We start from the raw sequence: 27,192 nt of genomic DNA, 5'->3' as shown, positions 1-27,192 counted from the left end.
GTAGAGCTATTTTAATAGGCAACATTTGACAGTTCAACAAAATTCAACAACGTAACCTAGTAACGACGACATAGAATAACATGATATTTCGTTTTGTTAGAACTGCACATTTGCTTAACTTTTTTCAATTACGATTACATATTTATAATAATAATGACCGATACAAGTAATTTTAGGATTTGATTTTACTGATAAACCATTCTAAACATAATAAACAATTTCTGATTTAAAGTACTGACGTCGCTACAATTTTGTGTCAATAAACCTTTTTTCTTTTTAAATACCAGAGACGTTACTCTAAAAATCGAAATCTGACATCTAGAATCGAATGCATTGATTACTTGGGAATAAAAATTATCATAAATTATTAACATGTGTTTCAAGTTCGATTGACAAATGTTTCAAGTCCGTATCGATTAATTCACTTTAATCAATGTTTTTAAGCAGATTACCACCCTATGAAGATAAAATTGATAGACGTCAAATGTTGCCTATTAAATTGGCTCGACTATAACAGAGTTACCTAATACTGGTAAGTTGGGTTGTCATTTCGCAATATTTCTGACGTTTTCACGTCATAATAATGTTAATTAGAAGCTAGCGCGCAAGAGCAACTTTTGTCTCCGCAACTATTTAAATAAATAAATAAAAATCATTTATTTAGTACTAAGTAATACATAACACAATACAATTTGAACTCGACGATTTAGTCTCTCCCATCAACTGTATGGGCTAGTAAGAAAGTGCGCGCACGTAGCGACGCAACTCCCCATAGAGTTGATGGGAGAGACAAGCTCCAACATTTTGCAATAGAAGAAGACATAGTATGACCTATGTTTGCACGTAAAATATAACAAAACGATTGTTGGCTTTTAAAAACAGGGTTAACAAAACATCGAGCGTTATGTGCGAAATACAGTTAGATAAAATTTATTAATTGCCTTTAAAAGACATAAAAATAGTTCAAACAGTTTATTAAAAATAATAATTTTAGCTTATCTTTAATATATATAAATCTCGTGTCACAATGTTTGTCCTCAATGGACTCCTAAACCACTTAACCGATTATAATAAAATTCGCACACCATGTGCAGTTCGTTTCAACTTGAGAGATAGGATAGGTTTTATCCCGGAAATCCATCGCGAACGGGAACTATGCGGGTTTTTCTTTGAAAACGCGGGCGAAGCCGCGGGCGGAAAGCTAGTGGATTATAAATCATTTTTGGGTTTGTTTTATCATATTATCATCATCCTTAAATCTCTATTGCCCAATATATATAAATATAAATTAAATATGATTCGTATCCAGGTGTAACAACAGTATTCCCGGGCGGGCTCGTGTTCCCGGACTACGTGCGTGTGTCCGCGCCGACCGCCGACACGCATGCGCTGTGGCAAGAAGTCTGTCGTGTTGTTAAGGTACCAGTTTATTTTTGTTTTGGAGATTTTTTGATTGATATGTTGGGTGAATATCGATAACCTGTCTGCTATTTAGCGATAAGGCTGCCGTTTGTTACAATGTATCCTAGATTAAGTCTCAATTTGTAATTTTTAAGAGCAATAAAGTATTAATAAATAAATAAATAACCTTATACATTGAGATATATGATATGAATATGTGTGTTAGTTGTTAGTTCATTCAATACATTGTGATTTATTGCAAGTCAATATTTTGTGAATTTTCTTTAAACGGAGAGTCTAGAATTGTGTTATGTGTACAACACGTGCATATCAGTAAGCGTAAAGTAAGAACGCTTTGTGTGAAAGAAGTAAGCAATTTGTACAGCCCGGCGAGCCTATATTGCCTTTGGCATTCTGTACACACATTGCCTTGTTCATCCATGAGTTTTTTTTTATGGTGTAAAAATTTTACACTAAATTTGCATATTTTACACTAAATCATTTTTTTTTTTCATTTTGACTTCAGTTTTCTGTTAATACACTGCCCCAATCTAATTTAAATTGAAATTATACTTTGCATTGTTACCTCTTACGTTTTAAAGTTCCAAAACTGCATCACATGTTTTTTAGGACGCGCTCGAAGTGTGCAACGCGTACAGTACGTACACTCCAATGAACGCGGGCGGCATTAGTGTGGGACGCAGTACGAGTTCAGCGGGTGAGAGGCATTCGCTAGCGTACGAGAGCCCCGCACTGCCGAGACGGGCCGATACTTTTGCGGGATTTGACAAACATCGAGCTGGTATGTATGGAAAAGGGGGTTTTTATGTAAGATTTTAGAAGGGGGAGGCTTTGACCAGGCTGTTGAGTATGTGAGGAAAGGGCTTTTTTTTGTGTTGAAACAATTTTTAATTCATACAAATAGTCTATTCTGACATGTGCCGGCTGCTGCCGCGGCACTCGCGTACCTTCGTTTCACGCTATTCTATTTTTACAATAAAAACTAATTATCTAAGGGCCGCTTTTTCAATCCTTGGTTAAAATTTATCCGTCCAATAAAGTATTACATGAACATTTTAAGATGTCACCTATAAACTGTGTAAACACCTAAGTACGGAGAATTAGAATTCATTTTTGAAATGGTTGTTTATTACGTTATTCAATGAATAAGTTTTAACAAAGGTTTGAAAAATCAGTCCTAAGATAAAAACCGATTTTTTTTGAAGTGAATATTCATAAGGCGCGTTTACAGTGAAATTTAAATGTCTCGTCATACAATCGGCAATACCGACACGTCATATAAGATCATATAAGGCGAAGATTTTGATATCTTTGAATCTTGCCAAAGAAGTTTCACTTCTGGCACTTGTGCTTGACACACAAGCTCTTTTTTTTTCGTATCTCGAATTTTGCCGTTTGTTAAAAAATAAATAAAATAAAATAATATTTATTTGCTTAAAATATGGTACAGAGAGGTGTCAATATATTTCGATTGTTCATCATGTTTTGCTTAGTCTAAAGCATGCAAATACTGTCTCAATTTAAATTAAAAATACAATATTGAAATTAATGACTTTGTTCTCCTTATAATTATTATTTTCAAATATTACCACCTCATTTAAGGTGGATGTTCCGACCGTCCCTCCATACATTTTTGATTACCTCTAAACACTTAACACAGACACTATTTCTTTAAAACTAATCATTTTATCACTTCTCTATAATGAAATGTGTGCGCGTTCGACCTTTTTAATCAATAATTTACAATATTTACTTAGAAAAACAACAGTAAAATACCGGAAAAATTTGACACTTCTACAGTAGTGTGCGTGACTTTTGCCAAGCGAAACACGACATAAAGCACGACATCTAGCGCATAGACTATATACTTATTACAGATCTAGCGCGTCAATGTCTAAACGAAAGGCGATGTTTAGACATAAGACGCGCTAGATGTCGTGCATTCGCGTTCGTTATCTTATACGCTTATATACATAATGAGCATAATTCTAATAAATCAAAGTTCTGTGTAAAAATTGAGTAATTTCATTTCCAATCGTTCAAAGAAAATAACAATAAAATAAAACTAATGACCTTAGAAACTATGTTTTTTTTTGTAAACAATTTATTACTCATTATTGTTCGTCCGTCGTAGGTCTGTAAACTGTATTGTACACTGAAGGTAAATGGTACTGTAGGTACTTTAGTTCGGCGTCGTCGTCAGCTTGATATAAATTACATTCTTGATTTCATTGACACGCGCTATGATTTGCGCGCGGAATTTCTTGTGTTGTGAATTTATTTTTGTATGTTAAGCATTTTAATTGATTCAAATTGCAATGTTTCTCTAGTATGCATTTGAGACTATATTGTAAATTGTAATAATTGATCGTGGGTATAGTAATTAATTATTCTAATAACGCAATTAGTAATATATATGTATTTTCGGTGGGATTCAAAACAAAAAATTGGCCCGTGATTTTTATGAAATTTCACCACATTGCAAATCACATCAATCATAGTTCATACACATGTATGACGAAAGTGATTAGTATTGTGGCTAACATTGACTCATCAGTTCATCACTGAAACCAGTGATAAATCAGTACCTATATCATATTGTGTTTGAATATTTTTAAACAATGATATAAGTATACAATTATTATAAATCGGTAAACTATCAAAGTAATCACAAACTTGCAAACATTGGTAAAATGTCCAGTAGTTTATGAGCCTATTCATTACAATCAAACAAACAAACAAAGTTTTCCTCTTTATAATATTAGTGTAGACAAACACTATGAATACGATCACGAATGCAAATTCGGGGATTTTCTAATTATTGCTAAATAATAATTGAATTCGTTTTGAAATACTCTATAATTTTTAGTGTATAAATATTAAATATACATTTATAATGTGGTGCTCATTTTTTTTGTACTGCTAACGCTATTGTAGGTACCTATTTTCGTTGTTTTATTTCAAGTGAACACGGCCATACAATTTTGTCACGAGCCGCCTATGATTGTAGGTACTTTTGTTAGGCTCCTTCGTCGTCCGCGTCGCGTCGGCTCGAAAGTTCTTGATTTCATTGTCACGCGCTATGATTTGCGCGCGGATTTTCTTGTGTTGTGAATTTATTTTTGTATTATTATTATTTTTTATTTTTTTTTTATTTTATTGATTTAAATAAAATATTTCACTAGTATGCATTTGAGACTATATTGTATTATGTATAATTTATCGTAGGTATAGTTATTCTTATAACGCAGTTATATTTTCGGTGGGACAATTTGACCCGTGATTTTTCTGAAATATCACCACGTTGCAAATCACATCAATCATACACACGTATGACGAAAGTATAGTGGCTAACATTGACTCATCAGTTCATCACTGAAACCAGTGATAAATCAGTATATATCATATTTTATTGTGTTTGAATATTTTTTAAACAACGATATATACAATATTATTATAAATCGGTAAACTACCAAAGTACTTCCGAATTTTCAGACAGACAAACAAGTAGTTTGAACACGCAGTTTTCTTATACTAGTAGCAAAAATCAAAACCATAATATTATGTTTACCTACTATATTTTACTAAAAGTCGAGTGCGTCGAAATCGTAAATAATAATATAATGTTTTTCACCTTCCTGGTTATTTTCCCATAGTAAATAGTGTTTTAGGTTTGTTGTTGTAGGTAGGAATAATAATAATTATTCTTACTTGTTGGTTATGAAATGTATATTGAAATAATTTACTTTTACAAATCATTAGTGATATTAGTTTTGAGTGAAAATGCTTGGATCAGCATAATATTATATGGTACTTCAAATACATGTTTTGATAAAAAAACAATAGTGTAATAAAATAAAACTGCGTTTTATTGTAATCAATGTTGACAGTTTTAAATTCCAAAATTATTGATCAATAAAATAGTTTACACCAACAAATATAACTTTTATTTTTATAACCATCGTTCATAATATAAACCGTAGCAGGTGGCGTTTTGAAGTTCTGTCTACTCATACAGAAAAATGGAAAACTTGTTTTTTTTGTAAACAATTTATTACTCATTATTGTTGTTTGGCTGTGTGTTTGGCAACTCGAAGCGTGGTCGTCCGTCGTAGGTACTTTTGTTCGGCGTCGCGTCGTCGCTCGTCCGCGTCGGCTTGATATAAAACATTCTTGATTTCATTGACACGCGCTATGATTTGCGCGCGGAATTTCTTGTGTTGTGAATTTATTTTTGTATGCTATGCATTTTAATTGAATCAAATTGCAATATTTCTCTAGTATGCATTTGAGACTATATTGTAATAATTGATCGTGGGTAGGTATAGTAATTAATTATTCTAATAACGCAATTATATTTTCGGTGGGATTCAAAACAAAAAATTGGCCCGTGATTTTTATGAAATTTCACCACATTGCAAATTATATATTATACAATTACAATTACAATTATTATAAATCGGTAAACTATCAAAGTAATCACAAACTTGCAAAATATGCTTTTCCGAATTTTCAGACAGACACACAATTTTATTAGTTTGTTTTAGCAAAGTAGGTACCTATACCTATACGCTTACGTCGCGCGTCGCGTCGCGTCGTCGAAAACGGTGCGCCCAGAAACAAACATACCTACCTAATTCAGTTACAATCCTTTTTTTGTTCCGTAATATATTGTATTCTAATACGATTTTTTTTATTCGTCGGCCAGTTCTACTAGGTATAAAAAGATAAAATTGAAATATAATTATTGTAGCGACAGCCATATGTTACTATGTTTTCGTAAATATGTTTTTCACCTTCCTGGTTATTTTCACATAATCTTATATATATATAAATGAATCGCAAAATGTGTTGGTAAGCGCATAACTCGAGAACGGCTGAACCGATTTCGATAATTCTTTTTTTATTATATTCCTTGAAGTACGAGGATGGTTCTTATGTAGAGAAAACGTAAACATGTACCACGGGCGAAGCCGGGGCGGACCGCTAGTCTAATATAAAAATGAATCGCAAAATGTGTTGGTAAGCGCATAACTCGAGAACGGCTGAACCGATTTCGATAATTCTTTTTTTATTATATTCCTTGAAGTACGAGGATGGTTCTTACTTCTTATGGAGAGAAAACGTAAACATGTACCACGGGCGAAGCCGGGGCGGACCGCTAGTAAATAATAAAATAATAAATAGTGTATTAGATTTGTTATTGTAGGTATCTTGTATACCTACGAATAATTATTCTTACGTCTTGTTGGGAAATGTTCAAATACCTACCTATTGAAATAATTTACTGTTACAAATCATTAGTGTTATTAGGTAGTTTTGAGTGAATAGGCATGGATCAGAAATTCAGAATATAATATGCTACTAACTACTCAAATACATACACGCCAAACTTGTTTTACATTCACGCCATCTAGAGTTCAATCTTTATCATTTTTGTATACGTCTGTGTGTGTAAACGACCCTGTATGCAATGACAGATGTTAAAACGCATGGTTTTACCGAATTGGGTGGATTTTAAGGCAATGATATGACATATTTAAATAAAATATAATATTCAGTAATCGCCATGACTATTCCTACGACCTTAATCTTTTCCAATTACGCAAAAACTCAAATAAACTAGAAATGTAGAATTCAGCGCCATCTAGCGGGACATTGGCTGGGAACAGATCGTAGCAATCACCTTAAACTTGACTTATATAATAATCCAAGACGTTTCAACCCACAGGTGTGCGTGCATCCACCGACACGCCCACGGAGGGCGAAGCGAAGGCGGAGGGCGCGCGGGAAGCGGCACTGAAGCTGCAGCACGCTATATACACGCTCACGTGTATCGTGTGGCAGCAGCTCACTACTATACATAGGTGAGGCAATCAAACAAATAAAAAATTAAACTGTCTGGGCACTACAGTTAAATTTGGACATAAATGACCATTAAAAAAGTTTTTGTGACGAATGTAACTTTATGCTGGCGTTCTGGATGATTAAAAGTATTAACATTGACGTTTACTTCCGTGAAGAAAGTAAAATCTTAATAATTAGGTATATTATAGGCTTGTTCGCTATGAAAATTTGCTTTCTATATATTGTTCGTTATTTGGCTTTGTAAGTTTTGTGTTTGACAACAATTTTTAATTTATGTGTAGAAATATTCAAATTATTTATTCGTATCATTATAATGGCGAAATGTAAGAAAATTCGTTGATGTAAATAAAGAATTTGGTCATTAGTCCTAAAAGACAACCCTGCGGAACTCCGAACGTGTACTTTTAATCTGTACCAAGTTTACTACTATTATGTCAGTTGTAAAGTTCTATGGCGCAGATAATTATAAACCAGTTTTGTGTAAAGCTCCTTAAGCTCACATTTTCCAGTCAGTTTAATGGATTGGGTATGGAAACAATATCAAAGGCTGTCTGTAAATCGAGAAACTTAAAAAAAATATTTCTTACGATTTATTGCTGGAAAAAGTATTTAAATCGATACTAATATTATAAAGCTGAAGAGTTTGTTTGAACGCGCTAAAAATACTGGTCCGATTTGAAAAATTCTTTCGGTGTTAGATAGCCCATTTATCGAGGAAGGCTGTCGGCTATATATGATCACGCTAAGACCAACAGGAGCGGAGCAATGCGGGTGAAACTACGAGGAACAGCTAGTTCTTTATAAACATGGTATAAAAATGTTACATTTCTTTTAGTTACAGTTAGTACAGCATGTTTAGCCGTTATACAAAAACAGCATGCAATTTTTTTCTTATTACAAAGAATATTTGTCAATTTATTAATATACATATCGGGTAAGTCTGAGAATCGGCCAACATCTATTTTTTAACCGACTTCAAAAAAAAAGGAGGAGGTTATCAATTCGGCCGGTATTTTTTTTTTTTTTTTTTTATGTATGTACACCGATTACTCCGAGGTTTCTGAACCGATTTACGTGATTCTTTTTTTGTTCGATGCGGGATGGTGTCGAATTGGTCCCATAAAAATTTGATTCGGATAGGCCCAGTAGTTTTTATTTTATGAGCATTTTTGTCTGTAGGTATTTGTAAATTTTGCAAGTGCAAGTTTGAAGTCGGTTGTTTTTAACGCAGTTATCACTTGTCATATGTACCACGGGCGAAGCCGGGGCGGACTAGTAGTATATAAATCAATGATTCCAATTAAATTATCTATATAAATTACAAAAATTATTTAATATATAATATTAATATTATAAAGCTGAAGAGTTTGTTTGTTTGAACGCGCTAATCTCGGGAACTACTAGTATAATATAAATTAGCTTGTCAATCATAATTTTATTTCTCGTCTTGAAAAAATTATCTAATGCTGTAGAAGGACCGTTTAGTTAGCCATTCTCCTAATGCTTTCATACATAATTTGCCATTATTATTTTTAAATTTATTTGGTACGTGATTATAAATTTTAATTCACATAAAAATACAATTTTTGTTAAATATAACTTTATTCGAGGATTTTAATCTAAGATAAGTTTATTACGATCCCTACAACTATGATTATTTATATAAGAAGCCTTTCTGAAACGATGCAGATTTTTCGAAACAAACACACAAACATCGATAATGTAGAGTGACGGGCAATATACCAAGTTTTTTAAACATTGGTCTACACCTACAGGATTCATCGGGAGCTCTGCTACATATGGCTCTTATGCATTTCTTCTGTGCAATAAACACCCTTGGTACATTTGTGCTATTACCCCAAAAAATGAGCCCATAATGAAGCACTGATTCTATAACACAGGCGTGGTAAAATGTAACAGTCGTTTTTATCTTTGTGACAATTTTAATTTTCCTAAGAGCGTAAACAAATTTATTAATTTTTTCATAAACTATGTATATGTGATTTCCAATCTAAACGTTGATCGATATTAAGTCCAAGAAATTTTAGGTCATCTGTTGCAACTAATTTCAGAATGTCAATAATATTTTATTAAAATGTACATACATTGATTTATTTAAATTAACTTTTAGATTAATAAAAGTCAGCCATTCGATAATATTATCAACAGTTACATTAATCTCATTAACATGGTCTTTTAGCGTATTATTTTTCTTTTTGGATGTCACAATTATTGATATATCGTCAGCATAAAAAATAGCCTTATGATTTGTTACATTCAGAATATCTATACAAATATTATAAAGAGGAAAGGTTTGATTTTTTGTTTGTTTGTTTGTATGAATTGAATAGGCTCCGAAACTACTTGGCAGATTTGAAAAATTCTTTCACCATTCGAAAGCTACATTATCCACGAGTAACATAGGCTAGGTTTTATCCCTGAAATCCCACGGGAACGGGAACTATGCGGGTTTTTCTTTGAAAACGCGGGCGAAGCCGCGGGCGGATAGCTAGTCATTAATATATAGAACGAAAAGGATGGGGCCTAGAATGCTGCCCTGTGGAACGCCACAATATGAATATTTGTATTCCGAGTTATAAGTTACAACTTCGTTCATTTTGTTAATGTTAGAAATCATAACACATTGCTGTCTGTTACATAGATAAGAAGCTAACCAATGCTGGACCTCTTATACCATAATTTTCTAACTTTTTTAGTAAACATTGGTGTCATACAAAATCAAATGCTTTTGCTAAGTCCAAGAAAAGTCCTGTAGTTATTTTATTTTTATTGATACTATGTAGTATTGTATTGATGAATGTAATGCGAGAAACGTGGATTTATCTTTTTGAAATGCAAATTGTTCCTGTTCCAAAAGTATGTTAAATTTACCACAGAAGCTTATTAAACGTTTGTACATACATTTTTCAAAAATCTTAAATAATGGTTTTCATATTTTTAGTCTTTCAGGAAAATTCCTTCATAAAATGAGAGTGTTTGATGTAATTTTTTCGGATTTTTCCCGTTTTATTTTTAAAAAGTTATTATTGTCAGTTTACTCAGGTAAAGGGTTTTCAATATCAGTGTAAAGTTTTTTGATATCTGCAATAGTTACGGAATAATCACCTGTGCACACATAACGATTACACCCGGTATATTGGGGTCTTGACAATTTAACATTTTATATTGGAAAAGATAATAGTTCTGCAGTCTCGTGGTCAGAAAGGGGAAGAGGTAGTACTGACGCCGAAGCGTCAGATATGTTACTTACTATATGATCAATACATGCGGTATTGCGAGTGGTAACGTTTATATGCATTGTAAAATTATAATTGTGGCATAAGAATTTGAAGTCGTCATTTATTTTACCTTTCTTAAACTTATTTATATTAATATCCCATTATATAATATATTATAAGTTTTCTTGTGCATACCTGTAATTGGTGTATACATCATATTAATATTCGATAGTTGTTTAGCTTTAATTGTAATAATTTTCATGTGTACTCTGTTGGTATGTCTAAATTAAATAAATAAATCCCCAGCTAGAACTATTTTTGTTTTAGAATTAATTAATTTTTTAATAAAATCATAATTATAACCAACATAAACCATGGTTTCTTAGTTTTGTTGTTTGGCAAAAACAATTTATTTTGGCTAGAATTCTTCATATTATCGATTCGTAGGTGTCATTATAACAATTACAAGCGTTATTTACGTTCAAAATAAAAGAAAAGAAAATGAAGAATAGTGTTGGTCCTAAAGCAAAACCTTGCGGAACACCGAATGTGAACTTCTAGTCTACACCAAGCTTATTGTTATTATTTTAGATATTGTATTATTGGCTCTATGGCTAATATATTTGGAAACCAGTTTTTGTTAACTCGCTAGTGCTTACATTTTCCTGCCAAAATTGATGTATTAAGTTCGGAAACAGTATCAAAGGCTGTCTGCAAATCAAAAAGTTAATAAGTTTTTATTTCTTGCGATTTAAAAAGTATGTCCTTCTTCCTACTAATCTATACTTTAATATTATAAAGCTTTTGTTTGTTTGTTTGAAAGCGCTAATTTCGGGAACTACTGGTCCAAAATGGAAAAATTCTTTCGGTGTTAGATAGCTCATTTATCGAGGAAGGCTATAGGCTATATATCATCACGCTCAGACCAACAGGAGCGGAACCACGCGTGTAAAACCGCGAAGCGCAATTTTGTGAGGATGGTTGGATGTTTGTAATTCTTACACGCAAATACAACTGAACCGATTATCATGAAATTTGGTATGTAGGTAGCTGAAGACCCAGAATAAGACATAGGCTAATCTTTATCCCGGAAATCGTTTTTCTTTGAAGCCGCGGGCGGAAATCTAGTCTACAATATACAGGGTGACTGGTAAGACGTCAGACGCATTTTGACAGGGGCTTCTTCTCATGGAACTGAACAACTTTTGTTCTACAACTTTGCTGAATTCATAGAAAAAAAATTGGACTTTGTATGGAAATCGGTCAGCTGATTAGCGAAGTTTCCTTACAAAGTCCAATTTTTTTTTACGAATTCAGCAAAGTTTTAGAACAAAAGTTGTTCAATTTCATGAGTAGAAGCTCCTGTCTAAATTCGTCAAACGTCTTACCTTTCACCTGGTATAAATTGTCTCTTAGCTTGGAGGCGCAGGTGTGCGCGTGGCGCTCGAGCGGCGGCAGCGCGGCGCGGTCGCACGACGCGCAGCTGGAGGAGCTGCGCCACGCGCAGGCGCGCCTCACCGCCGAGCGCGCCGCCTGGGAGGCGCAGCGCGGCAACGACCGCCACGCGCTGGCACAAGGTGCGCACACACACACACCCCGTGGGAGGAGCGCACAGACACACACATACACAGATATGCCGACTGGAGAGACTATATGGACAAGCTCACACACAGACACAGATATGCCGACTGGAGATTAATGGACAAGGTGCGCACACACACACCCCGCAGCTGGAGGAGCGCACAGACACACACAGACACAGATATAATAAATCATTCATTTATTCAAGTAACCAGGACTCATTTTGTTAGTAACAATTAATAACTTAAAAATTATGTTAGTAAAAAAAAAATGATATGCGGACGGAATTGATATGCGGACTGGAGAGACTATATGGACTGGAGAAAAAGGGTTGTTTCAGTCGGTATGGACCATGAAACCGACATAGCAGGTCACAGATCTAGACCTGAAATATTTAACAGTATTTTTTCAAATTACAGATATGCGGATAAATACACATCACAGATACGCAGATACACACACATCACAGATACGCAGATACACACACAGCACAGATATGCGGATACACCCACATCACAGATATGCAGATACACCCACATCACAAATATGCGGATACACACACATCACAGATACGCAGATACACACACATCACAGATATGCGGATACACACACATCACAGATATGTGGATACACACTCATCACAGATACGCAGATACACACACCACAGATACGCGGATACACACACATCACAGATACGCGGATACACACACATCACAGATACGCGGATACACACACATCACAGATACGCGGATACACACACATCACAGATACGCGGAAACACACACCTCACAGATACACAAACATCACAGATATGCGAATACGTACACGCATGCACACACGCTTGGCGTGGCATATGCACAGGTAAAAACATGTACGCGGCGCCACCGTCTTCCACGTACAAAACGTGATACATGCGTACAATGAAATGCGCACACGTAATCGTCAAAATTTGTCATGGAAAAAATTACCTTATTTACCAATAATTTAACGTAAAAAAATATAAAATTTCACAGAAAAACGACAACTGCAATCAATGCGGCAGGAGTTGGAGGAACAACAGAAGGACGTGGAGCAGCAACGCGAGAGGCTCTACAGGCGATTGGAGAGGCTACAGCAACACGGTAAGTTGTTTATTTCATCATCATTGCCGTATTTTGTGTAATAAAAGTGTTATAGATGAAGGAAAGGTACTATAAAAGATAAAGCTTTGTAAAACAATCTCTGTCTTACCACAAAAAAACTTTAGACAGGATTTAAATTTAAGCGACGGTTCTCTTTAATCTGGTTTTGTCATAGACAAATACAACTATTAAAGTGACAGATCCCTGGTTTAAAAGACCATCTATATTTATGGACGAATTCAGACGAATTCCAAAAATTATCATTATTATAGTCTTACACATAAGTCTTATCTTAGCAAATATGTACATAAATAAATTAATTAGAAAACGCAAAAAAAGCAATAAACAAAATATAATTTTTCGATGTCTCCTTTACCAATTATGTACTAATTTATTTACTTTTAGGTGGTTCACAAGAAGAAATAGCAAGTGTTGGCACATTATCTCCAGATTCTAGTGTCAGCGATACGAACAGGCGGAAGGAACCTAAGTGGCGAAGTGAGTACATAATATTTTATACGTTATCTTTTGTAAGATTTATTAACGCATAAACAGTTTTCTAAATACTTTGAATAAAATATGATAACATATATGGATTTGGTCCCAAAATGTGTTCCATCAAATTATAACACACATAAAACATAAATTGACCTTTAAACAATTTTATGATTTAAAATAATTATAAATCATATTTTTCTGTTTCCTATTCTCTGTATTTCTTATAGAAACAGTCGTTTTAGAGCAAAACCTATATTAATATTTTATGCATTAACTTTTTCATAAAATAAATTGTATTTTAAATAATATAAAATTTTCACAGATGAAACTTGACTGACCTTGGCTTGGTTGGTAGTGGCCCTGCCTTCCAAGGCAGAGGTCGATTCACAACCGGGGCAAATATTTGTGTGATGAACATAGATGTTTGCTCTGTGTCTGGGTGTTAATTATCTATATAAGTATTTATTTAAAACTATATATATGTATGTTTATCAGCCATCTGGTTTCCATAACACAAGCGAAAGCTTAGTATGGGATCAGATCGAGCCGTGTGTGAAAATTGTCCTGAAATATTTATTTATTTATTTATAGATACGCGAGGCTCTACGGGTTCAGAGTCAGGTGCGAGCGTGTGCAGCGCTCGAGGCAATCCGCTACCGCCTCCACAACTATTGTCCGCTCAGAACGAAACAAGGGCTATTGTGAGGGCACCTGTACAGGTAAATGTTTAATTTTAGAGGCTGTTTATTGCAGTTTACAACTTTGTGTCAATTTAGCATTACTTTAAATACTATATTGTATCCTAAAAGCGGATGCTTTTCTCCTTAAAGTCAGATTGAATTTAGAAAATTAAGTTTAGGCAATGAAAAACGGCAATGTAAGGGATATGTAAGGTCACTTGTTAGTTGTAGTACAGGTAAATATAATATTTTAGGGGCAATTTATTTGGTATTGAATGTAGAGTTAAATGGACAAAGAAATTATTTGGAAAATGATTTTTTTGTGGATTTCGGAAGATTTAAAGAGATAATTTAGTTTGGGAGATTGAACAAGGGCTATTTTATGTAAATTTCTGTTAGAGGTTTATAAATCGAGATTCTTATTTATTTCCTGCGTTTTGAACGTGTTTTAAAAAGTTCATCTTATTCTATAATTGCCTTCATGGAAACTACTATTCGGAGAAAATAGGGCCAAATTGTCATTTGTTTAATTATCTTATCTTAGGATGTATCATCTATAACATTACATAGTATTACAACATTAAATTTAAAAACTTTTCAGCAAATGGTAAAACAACAGTTACCATTGAAACTAGCGAGTGGCAAATCACAACAACCCCCGCCTGGATACCACCGATTGCATGAGTCTCCCAGCGATGTAAGTATTTTTTTAAGGAAATGATGATTGGTCTGTTTGATTTATGAATCGAAAAAAAAAACTATGTTTTTGGTGCGTAGACTACAGTTAAGTCTAGTGTATTTTTCCAATGATTAGTTAGTACTCAGATCAGGGTATGTTTTGTGCCTAATTTTCACAATTATCACGTCTGTTTCAAATGACTAGTAAGTGCTAAGTGTATAAGGGCATAATTAATAAGTTTTAATTAATAGTGTTTTAAGTGCTAGTGTTTTACACTATTATTTTGAAGTCTGTATTGAATGATAAGGTAAAAGGTTATTGCTCAGGTTTTTAATTCAATTTTCATGAGCATTCGATTGCCTGTTTTAGATATAGACATGAGTGACATGAGTAGATTGTTTTGAATACAATTTTTAGGCATGGGCATAATTTTTTTGAATTTGTCGACATTTTGTACTAAAATTGAATAATTCCTACTTTTTAGTTTGTAGATTTATCATAATATTATTTTATTAAAATACATGATTTTTCATTAGGAGTTCATTAAGGTTTATATTATCGTCAGTCGATAAATTAGACTTTTTAATCGGTATTTTAGTATTATCCCATTAGCTTTCATCAAATAATTATAAACAGATCAAATGGTTGGTTTTTCAGGACGTCGAGTATCCTAACGTTTTTTAGGAAAAGTATTTTTATTTCTGTAAGTAAATTATTGTATTGGTGTATTTTGTTTTCGAAATTGTATCAAATATGTTGCAGTAGATGGTGTATATTATTTTTATAGCTTTTTATTTATTTTAAATACAACCATTTTATCTGTTCAGCTTTTGTGGCACGCTTTTTTGGTTCGAGCGGTGTTTTATTTGATTGTTGTTCGAGGATTTAGATTTATAATAATTTTGGTCATTAAAATTTGCATATTTTGGCGTTGTTGTGTTTAGTTTGATTTAACGAATCTCATTGGATTTCTTGCCTGTATAGGAAATAATTAATAATTCGTCTTTTACAAAAATATGCATGATTTTTTTTTTCATTTTTTAAGTATAAAAGCCGTATAAAATATTGTGCATAAAAGTTTTATCTCCCATTCATAGAGCCGATATTTTTATTTTCAAGATTTACAGCCTTTTCGATAAACTTAAGACACTTTCATGACCCACATAAATGAAAAAATGTCTTTGTGGTCCAATTTGTTTCTTTTTGATACTTACTGTTAATATTTTTTTGAGAAAACTAGATTCAATATTTGTTAATAACGTTGTATAGTGTTTTATAAGACTAGAAACTCAAATGTTATTTATATAAAACTAGGTTTCCGCCCGCGGCTTCGCCCGCGCAGTCAAAGAAAAACCCGCATAGTTCCCGTTCCCGGGGGATTTCCGGGATTACGTCCTTTTCCCGGGATAAAAAGTAGCCTATGTCCTTTCTCGGGTATCAAAATATCTCCATACCAAATTTCATGAAAATTGCTTCAGTAGTTTAGGCGTGATTGAGTTAGTGCTGATTTACACAGGGTCAGTAACTGACTACAAATTCGAGGCAAATCAGTGCTGACCCCAAAAAAAACCCTGTGTAAACAGATTTGAAGTCAGTACAGAGGCTTGAAGTCTAAGTAAACAGTTAAAGTCAGTCGCGGCGCCGAAATTCGGCGCCGCGACTGACTTGTCTACTGACCCTGTGTAAATCAGCACTAACAGACAGACAGACAGAGTTACTTTCGCATTTATAATATTAGTATGGATTACGGTACATAGGTACGCCAATAGGAGAATCCTTATACTGTTTCATCTATCAATATTTTAACATGATACTAATAAAATTTCCAGCACAACCAAGGTCTAGTAATACAACACACACGCACGGGAAGCTCGCCGGCGCAGATGCCTTCACAACAGCCCGCTAATAACAAGGCTACGAGGTAAATATAACACATTTTGTAGTAAAAAATAAAATATAAACTTTTTAATAAAATTATTATATCAATAACTAGCGGTTCGCCCCGGCTTCGCCCGTGTTACATATTTCGCAATAAAAAGTAGCCTATGTTATTTAATCTCAGGGTCTAAAGATTGTCTGTGCCAAATTTCATCAAAATCGGTCCAGTAGTTTATGAGCCTATTAATTACAATCAATCAAACAAACAAACAAACAAAGTTTTCCTCTTTATAATATTAGTGTAGATTAATTGGAAACACGACGAACGAATTGCCATAAGTAGTAAAATTTATGTACAAAGGAGCTAGTGCTGCGCTCCGTGGTTTCACCCGCGTGGCTCCGCTTCTGTTGACCTTAGCGTGATGATATATTATAGCCTTCCTCAATAGATGAACTATCTAACACTGAAAGAATTTTTCAAATCGGACCATTACTTCTTGAGATTAGCGCGTACGAACAAACAAACAAACTATTCAGCTTTATAATATTAAGTATATATTTTAAACGTAACTTTATTACTTGCAAAAGCAAAACAGACTTTCTGTTTATTGAATCATGAATGCTTTAAGAAACAGGACCATAGAAGACATTTGTAAAATAGTGTAAATTTAAACTAGTATCAGAATAGCCCTCTGTATAATATCTATATTTTATTGTATAATTATTTATCTCATATTTTGATATAATCAACAACATAATCTAAAATAGATTAATAGATTACGTCTGTAATATAATTTTACCTTGTTTCAGAACGAACACGTACCCCAAGCTGCCGGACAAGTTCAGAGTCCGTTCCCCGGACCCTCCCCCCCTGTCCAACCCTCAACAAATCCCCCCCACTCCCACACAAATACCCCAAATCCCACAAATTCCTCCACAAATCACCCCAGAGGAGGAGGTCATATACTTCTGACACACCGAAATAAGAAATAGTAATACAAGATCCTGAGGATGTCGATTGTTCTAGAATAAAACTGGGATATACTAAATAGTGTACTAGTAAATGGTATTTAGAACTAAATATGAGATTTAGTATTAATACGTATTATGTATACTGAAAATAAATGTGACCCTAAATGTATTGGAAAGAAAATAAGGATTGCTGTTTTTTTTATGTCTTGTTAGGTTTGGGGATGAAAATTTATTTAGTAAAGAATTATACAAAGTCAAATATAGTCTTGTTGGATACAGATAAATATATATTTTTTTCTTTTTTACATTTTTTTGAACAAGTCAATTTTAGCCAAATGAAAATGTAAAAATGTGAACCTTATTTTCTTCTCAGTATATTGTACACGGTAAATACTTGAATATTACATACCGTTTGATGCTTTCCGTGTCAGGATTTAGCGCTAAGCACTTAACTTCATAACTTAGTGTCAGTTTCATTGCGAAAATTAGGCGTAAAACACTTACTATTAAAACATACCGTTGAAAGGCGCGAGGCGTGAAGGAATTAACTTAAAAGTAAAAGAAAGGGCTAAATTTCAAGTAATAACTCTTAGTTACTGCTCAATATTGAGTTTGGACGTCTCAACGTCTCTCGAACTCACGTGTCCAATTTATTAGAGAATTAGAGATATTCTAAAAAAAAAGTCTTTGACAATTTTTCTATATAAGTAAATATGAAAGCATACGACATGCTAAGTATACTTATTAAAATTTATTAAGTATTGGTTAAAATTTAAATAAATAAATGTGGGAAAATGGCATCTCATTCCAAACAAAATGAAAAAAGACAAAAAATGTCCCTTAAAAAGCTATACATAAAATCAATTCGTCATTATATGTATTTAATTCGTGATATCTCAAACATTCCTTGTTGATCTCTTGAAAGTATTTTTTTCTTTTCTTTATAAAATTATAATTTTAATATGTATTAATAATTCTGTGATCGACTGGCAACTATTTTTAATCTATGTTCGCGATAAAACGCGGGAAAATGTTTGGCAGCTTTTTAATTTTTTTTATTATAAAATCGAATCGGCAGCTCAACTCTAACGACGTTTTATAATATTGAAAATGAATGATATGAAATTATGAAAATAAAAAGTAACCTCTATTACTTACACGATAAGGACGAAAATCGAATAATGACTCTTGTTATACATTAATTTAGATGTGTCTAACATTTAGCGTAGAAGTTATTGTTACAACATGTTTTAACTTGTAAATAAATACTTGTTGAATGAAGTTTGACGTAGAATATAAAAATAAGCTAAAATAATCAATAAATTATATGACCGAATTAAAGTACGGAGTTAGGTAAATACTTGAGTAGTAAATTGCCAAATTGCATTTTATTTAATAATAATAATGTTCGGTACAAATTGACCATATCTTCGTTTTTTACTATATTCCAATTTTATCACATTTTACCGTTATTACTTCACCTTTTTATCTGAAAATTACTTAAATAATCATATAATAAACTGATATTTAGATACAATTGTTGCACGTTTTCCTGAGAATTGAGTGAACAGAGCTATATTTTTAAATAAATTACGATATTTAAATTAAATATTTTTCACAGATATTCTAACAAATATATTTATGAGCTTAATACTACCTTAATCATTTTCATGGCCTTTTAAAACAGTTTATAGTTAAAAATATCAATGTTAGCTTAATATGAATTATAATTTAAATTCATGAATATATTTATACATTTATCAAATGTGGAAATATGCAAACTGCTTCTTCGTTAATAAAAAAACATATTTGTTATGTAGCTATTTCTTATTGGAACTGTCGGTACGAGCGGTGGGTACTTTTAATTAGCGTAATTTTTTGCCAATTTGAGAAATTTTAGCCAACTAATGTGAAAAATTTTAACCAACTAGGTAATGTCAGAAAATTTAGCCAATTAATGTCAGTAATTTTAGCCAACTAATGTGAGAGATTTTAGCCAACCAATGCATAACATTTTCGCCAAAATTCTTGTCTAAAAAGGCCCAATAAATTCATCGAACTATTAAAGTTATATGAGCGTTATTTATACAATCCGCATTATCAATAAACGTAACTTATTGTACATTCCTCGATGTATGATAATTTAATGCTCAAAAGCAGTTCTAAAAGAAGTCTAATTGAATAAATAAAATTAAAATTTGCTTTGGTCGTCAACGAAATAGACAGCTTGATCATGTCAAGTTCTTCCTCTAACGAAGAATAAAATAGTCTTGAAATACTGTTACTGCACTCAACGCTCGTACCGACAGTTTCACCATGTTATCTATGTACATATGTTATTAAAATTTAAATGTTATCCACGTTTCAAGTTACGAGATTCTAAATGAGATTGGCAATTGCATGTTAAGTGTGTGATTGCCCTATGATTTCTAATTGATCACAAGGACCAGACTAATAAGGAATTGGCTCGTATAAATTGTATGGATTATAACATACAATTGCTAGTCTTATGCATTTATTACGCGTTTGCACATAATTTAAAAACAGAACGAATACAGATTAATAAAAAAAATCACGTTTTTCTTTTTAAAATGACAAGTGATGGAAAAAATGGCGCCAAAACGTAAGTGTCAAAGTTTTTAGGTTATGTGCAAATGGCGCTTGTTTAGCTCACTTAGTATATTGTTGTTACATGAACCTACAAGACTATGTAACTATTTTTCGTGCATTTACTGTAATCCTTTTTACTATTAGGTCTTTTGAAGAGGTGATATTTTAAAACTATTGTCTTTCGGGACACTTTCTCTGTATATATATGAATGTTGATGTTTGAATATTAGGTAGATATATATTGGATAATGACACTTAGGTAACTCTAATGCAATGACACCTAACATCTCTTGCTTTACTTTCATACTGACTAACTTGTTGCAAACTTTGAACAAGTTAATATCGTATGATGAATGTTAACATCATGACAATAAAATAAAATCTATTTTTCCGATGTAATAAAAAAAAAGTGTTTCGGATTTAACGTCTGTTTAAAGATACATATTTTTTGCAAAATTATAAGTATATTACAAGCAATTTATATCTTCGTATATGGCAATAAATAAAATAGTTATAATTGTAATGCATTTATGTATTTTGTTCTTGAAAGTTTATTATAATGTATAAAATTATTAAGCATAATAAATATTGCATTTAAATGTGAGAGAGTATATTTTTGGGTAGATGAGGGAATCGAAGATTGGTAACAAGCTAAGGGATATATATTTCTTAATAGATAATCTTGAAGATATTATATTTTCTAGTATAATTGACGGTCCCTTCAATTAATACAATTTTTTTTCAACATCCATAAGCAACTATGTTTGTGATAATGAAGGCATTTTATGTCACTTAAGACAGTACAAAATCAATTTATTTCTACACATTCGTCTGTATCAGCTTTTTTTTTATAGTATTTTAGTTTTAATTAGATCAAGATAAGTCAATAGTCAAATATTTTGTCATCGGGAGAATCACAGTATTTTGACGTTTAAATTTGTAGGTTAATATTATATTTAGTGAGACATTACTTACTTAGGTTTAAGGAATTAAGTTTCGTGGCAATATTTAATGGATATGTAAGCTTTAATTGAATATTTATTATTTCGAACCTACTACGTATTCCCTCCAAAATTTATTTTTTATCTGTGGCAACGACAATACTGTCATGTATTGCTCAATTGTGCTCACTTATTCCTTAGCAATCGATTGATATTACAATTTTGTATAGATTTAATTATTGTTAACGTATCATTTTCACTTCCAATTTATTTGTCATGATCTGTGAGGGCTTTGCCCGTATGTATTTAGAATAGATGAATGAAATAAACATTTACTTAGAATTATGATTGTCTTTTATTTACCTACCTATATTAATATGTTCATTTTTAAATTTAAAAAGCCACAATGTGTACTTTTTAATTTGGTAATAATATATGAGTAAATATTATAGTCAATAAGATCGACAGAAGCAGTACTTTTATTTATTATGGTAAAACTACGCGATATTTTGTTTGTGTGTATTGTGTTCTTTTGCTTCTTGAAAAGATTGTCTTGCAGTGAATAATTATTATAGTAACTATCATAATTTATCTTTTACTAGCGGTCCGCCCCGGCTTCGCCCGTGGTACATGTTTACGTTTTCTCTACATACCATCCTCGTACTTCAAGGAATATAATAAAAAAAGAATTATCGAAATCGGTTCAGCCGTTCTCGAGTTATGCGCTTACCAACAAATTTTGCGATTCATTTTTATATTATAGCTGTGATTATAGATTAAAAATAAATTGCTGAACACCACTTTCAATTACAATGTCGGTTGCTACTATTGCATTATAAAACTTTTCACTATATCAGAAAATAGAAATTAAAGATTACTAGGTAATTTGTGATACAGTACGATTCAAACTTAATGGCGGCTGAAAACATTATATGATCCGACGCGCAGAAAACAATTTTAGGTATTAGCGGGACCTTAATGGTGCACACCCGCACTCGCACCTGCACCATTTTCCGAACCGCGAACTGTACTAGCCAAGGGGTTAGGGGGGTGAAATAATAAAACGTGTTAAATACAAAACGAACTTTATTGTATCAATAACAAAAAGCACTAAACAACATTTCGACAACTCTTAGGACTAGATTATTTGATATCGTACAGGCTAGGTTCATGGTGCATCTTAACATAGTACTATCTTTATCGTGAATATTTATCAAATAGATATACGAATTTTATTTTAAATTCGATATGGTATTGTTTTAGGATATTTTACTCAGTCCTTTTTGAAACAGTAATGCTAAATTAATGTTTTCAACTCTTCATACTCACATCAAGAGAAAATGAATTTTCGAGCAAATTATAACATTACTAGTGGTTCGCCCCGGCTTCGCCCGTGGTACCTACATGTTTACGTTTTTTTTCATAAAAACTATCCTATCTCTCAAGTTGGATCGAACTGCCACATGGTGTGTAAATTTTATTATAATCGGTTAAGTGGTTTAGGAGTCCATTGAGGACAAACATTGTGACACGAGATTTATATATATTAAGATTATTTTTCTTAGGACTTCGAAATACTTAACCCTTAATCCTTAGCTTTATTAAGATGGATGTTACAATGAAATGAGATCATTTTACATATATTTTTTTTAACAATTTTAACTGAAAATTTTTTGAAAAACTGACTGATTATGATGTAACAAGTTGTGACTATCTCTTTCTTAATGTTCATATTAAATACATTCAGTTCCCACTTTTATTTCCTTTCTCTTACACAATTTTAATTTAATTTGTGGTTATTTACACTCATGATTATATCACGTCTTAACACAATAGCACATCAAATTCATTGTTTCGATACCAATAGAAAGCAGTCTCATAATATTCAAGCAAGGGTATTAAGTATTAATAATTCTCGTTAAAAGGCACATTCTATTCTAATACTAAGCTAAATTCATACAGTGCGAGAAAGATTATGGTACTACCTATTTAACTATAAATGCTGATTAAAATCACTTTTGGAAGAATCAACTAGTCCTTATTTTTCTATATGGGAGTTTTATTTTTTAAATTTCTTAAAACATGTTATCAATTTTATTCCAATTGCTATGCTTTCTGTAAAAAAATCTATTAGTAACAAAAGTTATGACTTTAATAATATAAATGAATAAATATATATAAGAAAAATTAACAGTTTAGAGTTGGCATAGCTGCTCATCGGGTCCTTGTATAATACTTTATCTTAAAAGTAATAACACAACATAATATATCTACAGCATATCCCTAACATTTTCATTGTTATTCTTCTCCCAGATTTGTCCTGACGTATACAATCTGTATATTTTATCGCTAACTAATCTATCGCTAAATTTCATCATGGCACCTTCGAATTTGTGTTGGAATATCTGCATTTCACTCTCATTGTAACCATTCATGTTGAATTTCTTTGGATCGCTGCACGTCATATATTTATGGGTAGCTAGCATATCCAATGTAATCCTCTTCACATTGGTTGTTATATTGAAAATGTCCTCAAAAGATATCATGGTATCCAAATTCCGTATGGCAATTTGTGTTTTTTCTATTGGAACATTGTAATAATGTGTTTTTTTCATGATGTCCGGGTATCCCATATCTATATTGTCATCGTCATTTTGATTCAAACAGAATATCAGGCTTTCAACCTTTGAAGATCTTATTGTTAGCATAGGATCATAGTCTCTTAATAAAGCCTGGAGAGACGTATGCACTCTGGGTACTAGAAATTCATCCCACGATAAAACTGCAACATGACTGACTTTATTCACCTCCTCCTTATCAAATCTGAAGTGCCTGAATAAGCAGTCCAATTCTATAGCATTTCGCACAATGTCGTACGACTTAGAGAAAATAAAAGGGTAGTTCAACGGATAGAATTGAATGTTCCATTGAGTAATATCATTTGGGAAAAGATTAAGTCGCCTTATAACATCTTCAGATATCATGCTGTCATAGATTGTAAAATAGTCAACACCTACCATGTGGTGAAAGACTAAGAACTCTATAAATGCATCTCTCGATACAATAGGTATTTGATTTGGTATCACACAGATAGCTGGAACAACAGTATTGACAAACCTAATGTTACTTCTTTCTCGCACTTTTCTTTTTGTATTCACTTGAATTAATCTGTTTATTGGTGCATGTATAGGGTTAACATTATAATCGTTTATGAAAAAACTTACGCCTTTCGGCTTACCAAAGTTTTTATTCATTGAGCATTCAAAGACATACAGTCTAAAGTTATTTATAGGTTCAGATACAATTTTGTAAGTGAACCTGCCAGATTTTGGTTTCGATTCGTTCTCCAGCCAAATATAGCATCTGAAGTTTGGTGATACATGCGCTTTTCCTATCACGATTGTGTCAACAACGTGAGCATGTTGTGGGGTAAGCTCTTCATACTTTTGATAAGACCGAAGGAATGACGAATAGGAATAGAAATTTTCATCGATCTCCTGAAATAGAGGCGGCGTTTCCTTCACTTCCATTGACGAATTCCTCAATATCTCTGACAGCATCGTTGCATTGAAACCGGGACCGCAGAATTCAATCTCAGATAAACCGGGTTTTCCGAATATATTTAATACTTCTAGCACATATCGCAATTTATAATATTCATGACGGTACATAAGCAGAGTCACTATGCTGAGAAAACAAACCACAAACAGGATTAGTTGGTAATATTTCCTCATGATGCCGACTGTTGATAATTTGCGATGAGTCTTCATTTATACAGGACCATTGAACAATTTCTTTTTAATTGCACATTGAAATGAGTCTATATATATTATATTCTGCAATGTTCTCATACAGTTTGATAAAAATTTCACAGAAAACACACCTATATTTTTACTTCTTGAAAACCTCAACAACTCATTCGGTTTTGACTTTTGATAGCTGACAACCAACTGACAACACAACACACTAGAGCTGCAGTTGCAAGATATTACTTAATTGCTCTGTGGTTGCAAGTAAACAACAGCTGACAATTTTGACAGACTACAGAGTGACACAATGTATTCCATAAGGTACAAGTCCGAGACGGGCCGCAGACCGCAAACTGCAACAGCAAACTGCAAGCGACACCACTTGTTTCTATGAACATCTATGAATCGCTGCGCGTTGCGTCTGCACTCTGCAGGCAGCAGTGTCGCCGCGCTTGGAATCAATTTCATAGATGTTCATAGAAACAAGTGCTGTCGCTTGCAGTTTGCGGTCTGCGGCCCGTCTCGGACTTGTACCTTTATGGCGTATTCAGAAAGAAAGCTTGAAACTTGTAAGCGCTTATCGGCGCTTGTCAATGCTGGTTCGTTCTACACAAAGGAAGCAGGTTGAAGCAGACCAAAACAAATTTTATATGGCAGCCACCAGCATTGTTGAAGCTTGTCGGAACTTGTCGGCGCCGATCAGCGCTTATAGGCGCATGTTCATATATTTTCCTGCGCAGGTTACCAGCGCTGACAAGCGCCGATAAGCGCTTATAAGCGCTTATAAGTTTCAAGCTTTCTTTCTGAATACGCCCTATGTCATTGCACAATGTCCCTCTTTGACAACATTCAGACCACAGATTCAGACGCATTCAGCATTCACATCATAGAGTAATAAAGTAATATAATATGATTCACATACTTTTAATGAACTGCCCATTTATTAATATTCATTATTTTAATTAGATTAAGAGGTAAGAGGTATACTAAGTATTTAAAGGCTTTGTTGCTTAGCGATAAAATCGCCCTTACCAGGTCCTACATTTTTTTTGTTAGGTCCCTTTTAGTTTTTTTATAAATAATTTTTTAAATTTTAGGTATAAAAAAGTATACTTTTTTTTTAATTTTTTTAATTAGCAAATTTAGCACCCCATCAATGGAATTTTGGGTCGAAAATGATCTTAATCGATAGGTCCCCGTTAGGTCCTTTATGGCAATACATTTTTTTGTTAGGTTAGGTTAGGTTAGGTAAGGTTAGGTTAGGTTGAAAAAAAAGGTCCCCTTTAGTTTTTTTGTAAATATTTTTTTAAATTTTGGGTGAAAAAAGTACACTTTCGCATCTCATCCGTAGAATCTTGGGTCGAAAATGACTTTAATCGATAGGTATCTGTTAGGCCCTTTAAGGTCATACAATCTCTTTGTTAGGTCCCCTTTAGTTTTTTTTATAATAATTTTTTTTTAATTTTGGGTATAAAAAATACACTTTAGCACATCATCCAGAGTAAAATTGGCGAATTTTATCAAAATCGTATTCTAGTACTTATTACTATGTACCAAGTACTTACTACTATGTACCAAGTACTTACCATTACGTACCAAGTACTTACCATTACGTACCAAGTACTTACCACTACGTACCAAGTACTTACCATTACGTACCAAGTACTTACCACTACGTACCAAGTACTTACCATTACGTACCAAGTACTTACCATTACGTACCAAGTACTTACCATTACTTACCAAGAATTTACCACTACGTACCAAGTACTTACCATTACGTACCAAGTACTTACCACTACGTACCAAGTACTTACCATTACGTACCAAGTACTTACCATTACGTACCAAGTACTTACCATTACATACCAAGTACTTACCATTACGTACCAAGTACTTACCATTATGTACCAAGTACTTACCATTACGTAACAAGTACTTACCATTACGTACC

At 33.0% G+C, this 27,192-nt stretch overlaps 2 protein-coding genes across 4 annotated transcripts in view; one reads left to right on the top strand and one right to left on the bottom strand.

The window, feature by feature from the left end:
• The window catches only part of LOC123703153 (rho guanine nucleotide exchange factor 28), a 64,785-nt gene extending 42,951 nt beyond the window's left edge, over positions 1-21,834 (top strand). For all 3 annotated transcript variants that reach the window (XM_045651058.1, XM_045651056.1, XM_045651057.1), the window contains 10 exons: positions 1,310-1,419; positions 2,032-2,203; positions 7,154-7,289; positions 11,946-12,106; positions 13,124-13,231; positions 13,637-13,729; positions 14,321-14,448; positions 15,011-15,106; positions 16,918-17,009; positions 17,777-21,834. In XM_045651058.1, coding sequence (XP_045507014.1) covers positions 1,310-1,419; positions 2,032-2,203; positions 7,154-7,289; positions 11,946-12,106; positions 13,124-13,231; positions 13,637-13,729; positions 14,321-14,448; positions 15,011-15,106; positions 16,918-17,009; positions 17,777-17,939 — 1,259 coding nt within the window. In that variant the 3' untranslated portion in view covers positions 17,940-21,834. The remainder of the gene's footprint in view (positions 1-1,309; positions 1,420-2,031; positions 2,204-7,153; positions 7,290-11,945; positions 12,107-13,123; positions 13,232-13,636; positions 13,730-14,320; positions 14,449-15,010; positions 15,107-16,917; positions 17,010-17,776) is intronic.
• Positions 21,835-23,623: 1,789 nt separating this feature from the next.
• LOC123703229 lies at positions 23,624-25,452 on the bottom strand. The gene has a single exon (XM_045651164.1). The coding sequence runs from the start codon at positions 25,257-25,259 to the stop codon at positions 23,760-23,762; it is 1,500 nt and encodes a 499-aa protein (XP_045507120.1). The 5' UTR covers positions 25,260-25,452; the 3' UTR covers positions 23,624-23,759.
• Positions 25,453-27,192: the final 1,740 nt, after the last annotated feature.

This window comes from Colias croceus, chromosome 25 (assembly GCF_905220415.1).
Source record: "Colias croceus chromosome 25, ilColCroc2.1".
Lineage (NCBI taxonomy): Eukaryota > Metazoa > Arthropoda > Insecta > Lepidoptera > Pieridae > Colias > Colias croceus.
Note: the sequence above shows the minus strand (reverse complement) of the source record. Positions and strands in the feature narration are given on the sequence as shown.

Bases quoted from the DNA above. Each gene is read 5' to 3' on its own strand.
- LOC123703229 (XM_045651164.1), bottom strand. From the start codon at position 25,259: ATGAAGACTCATCGCAAATTATCAACAGTCGGCATCATGAGGAAATAT.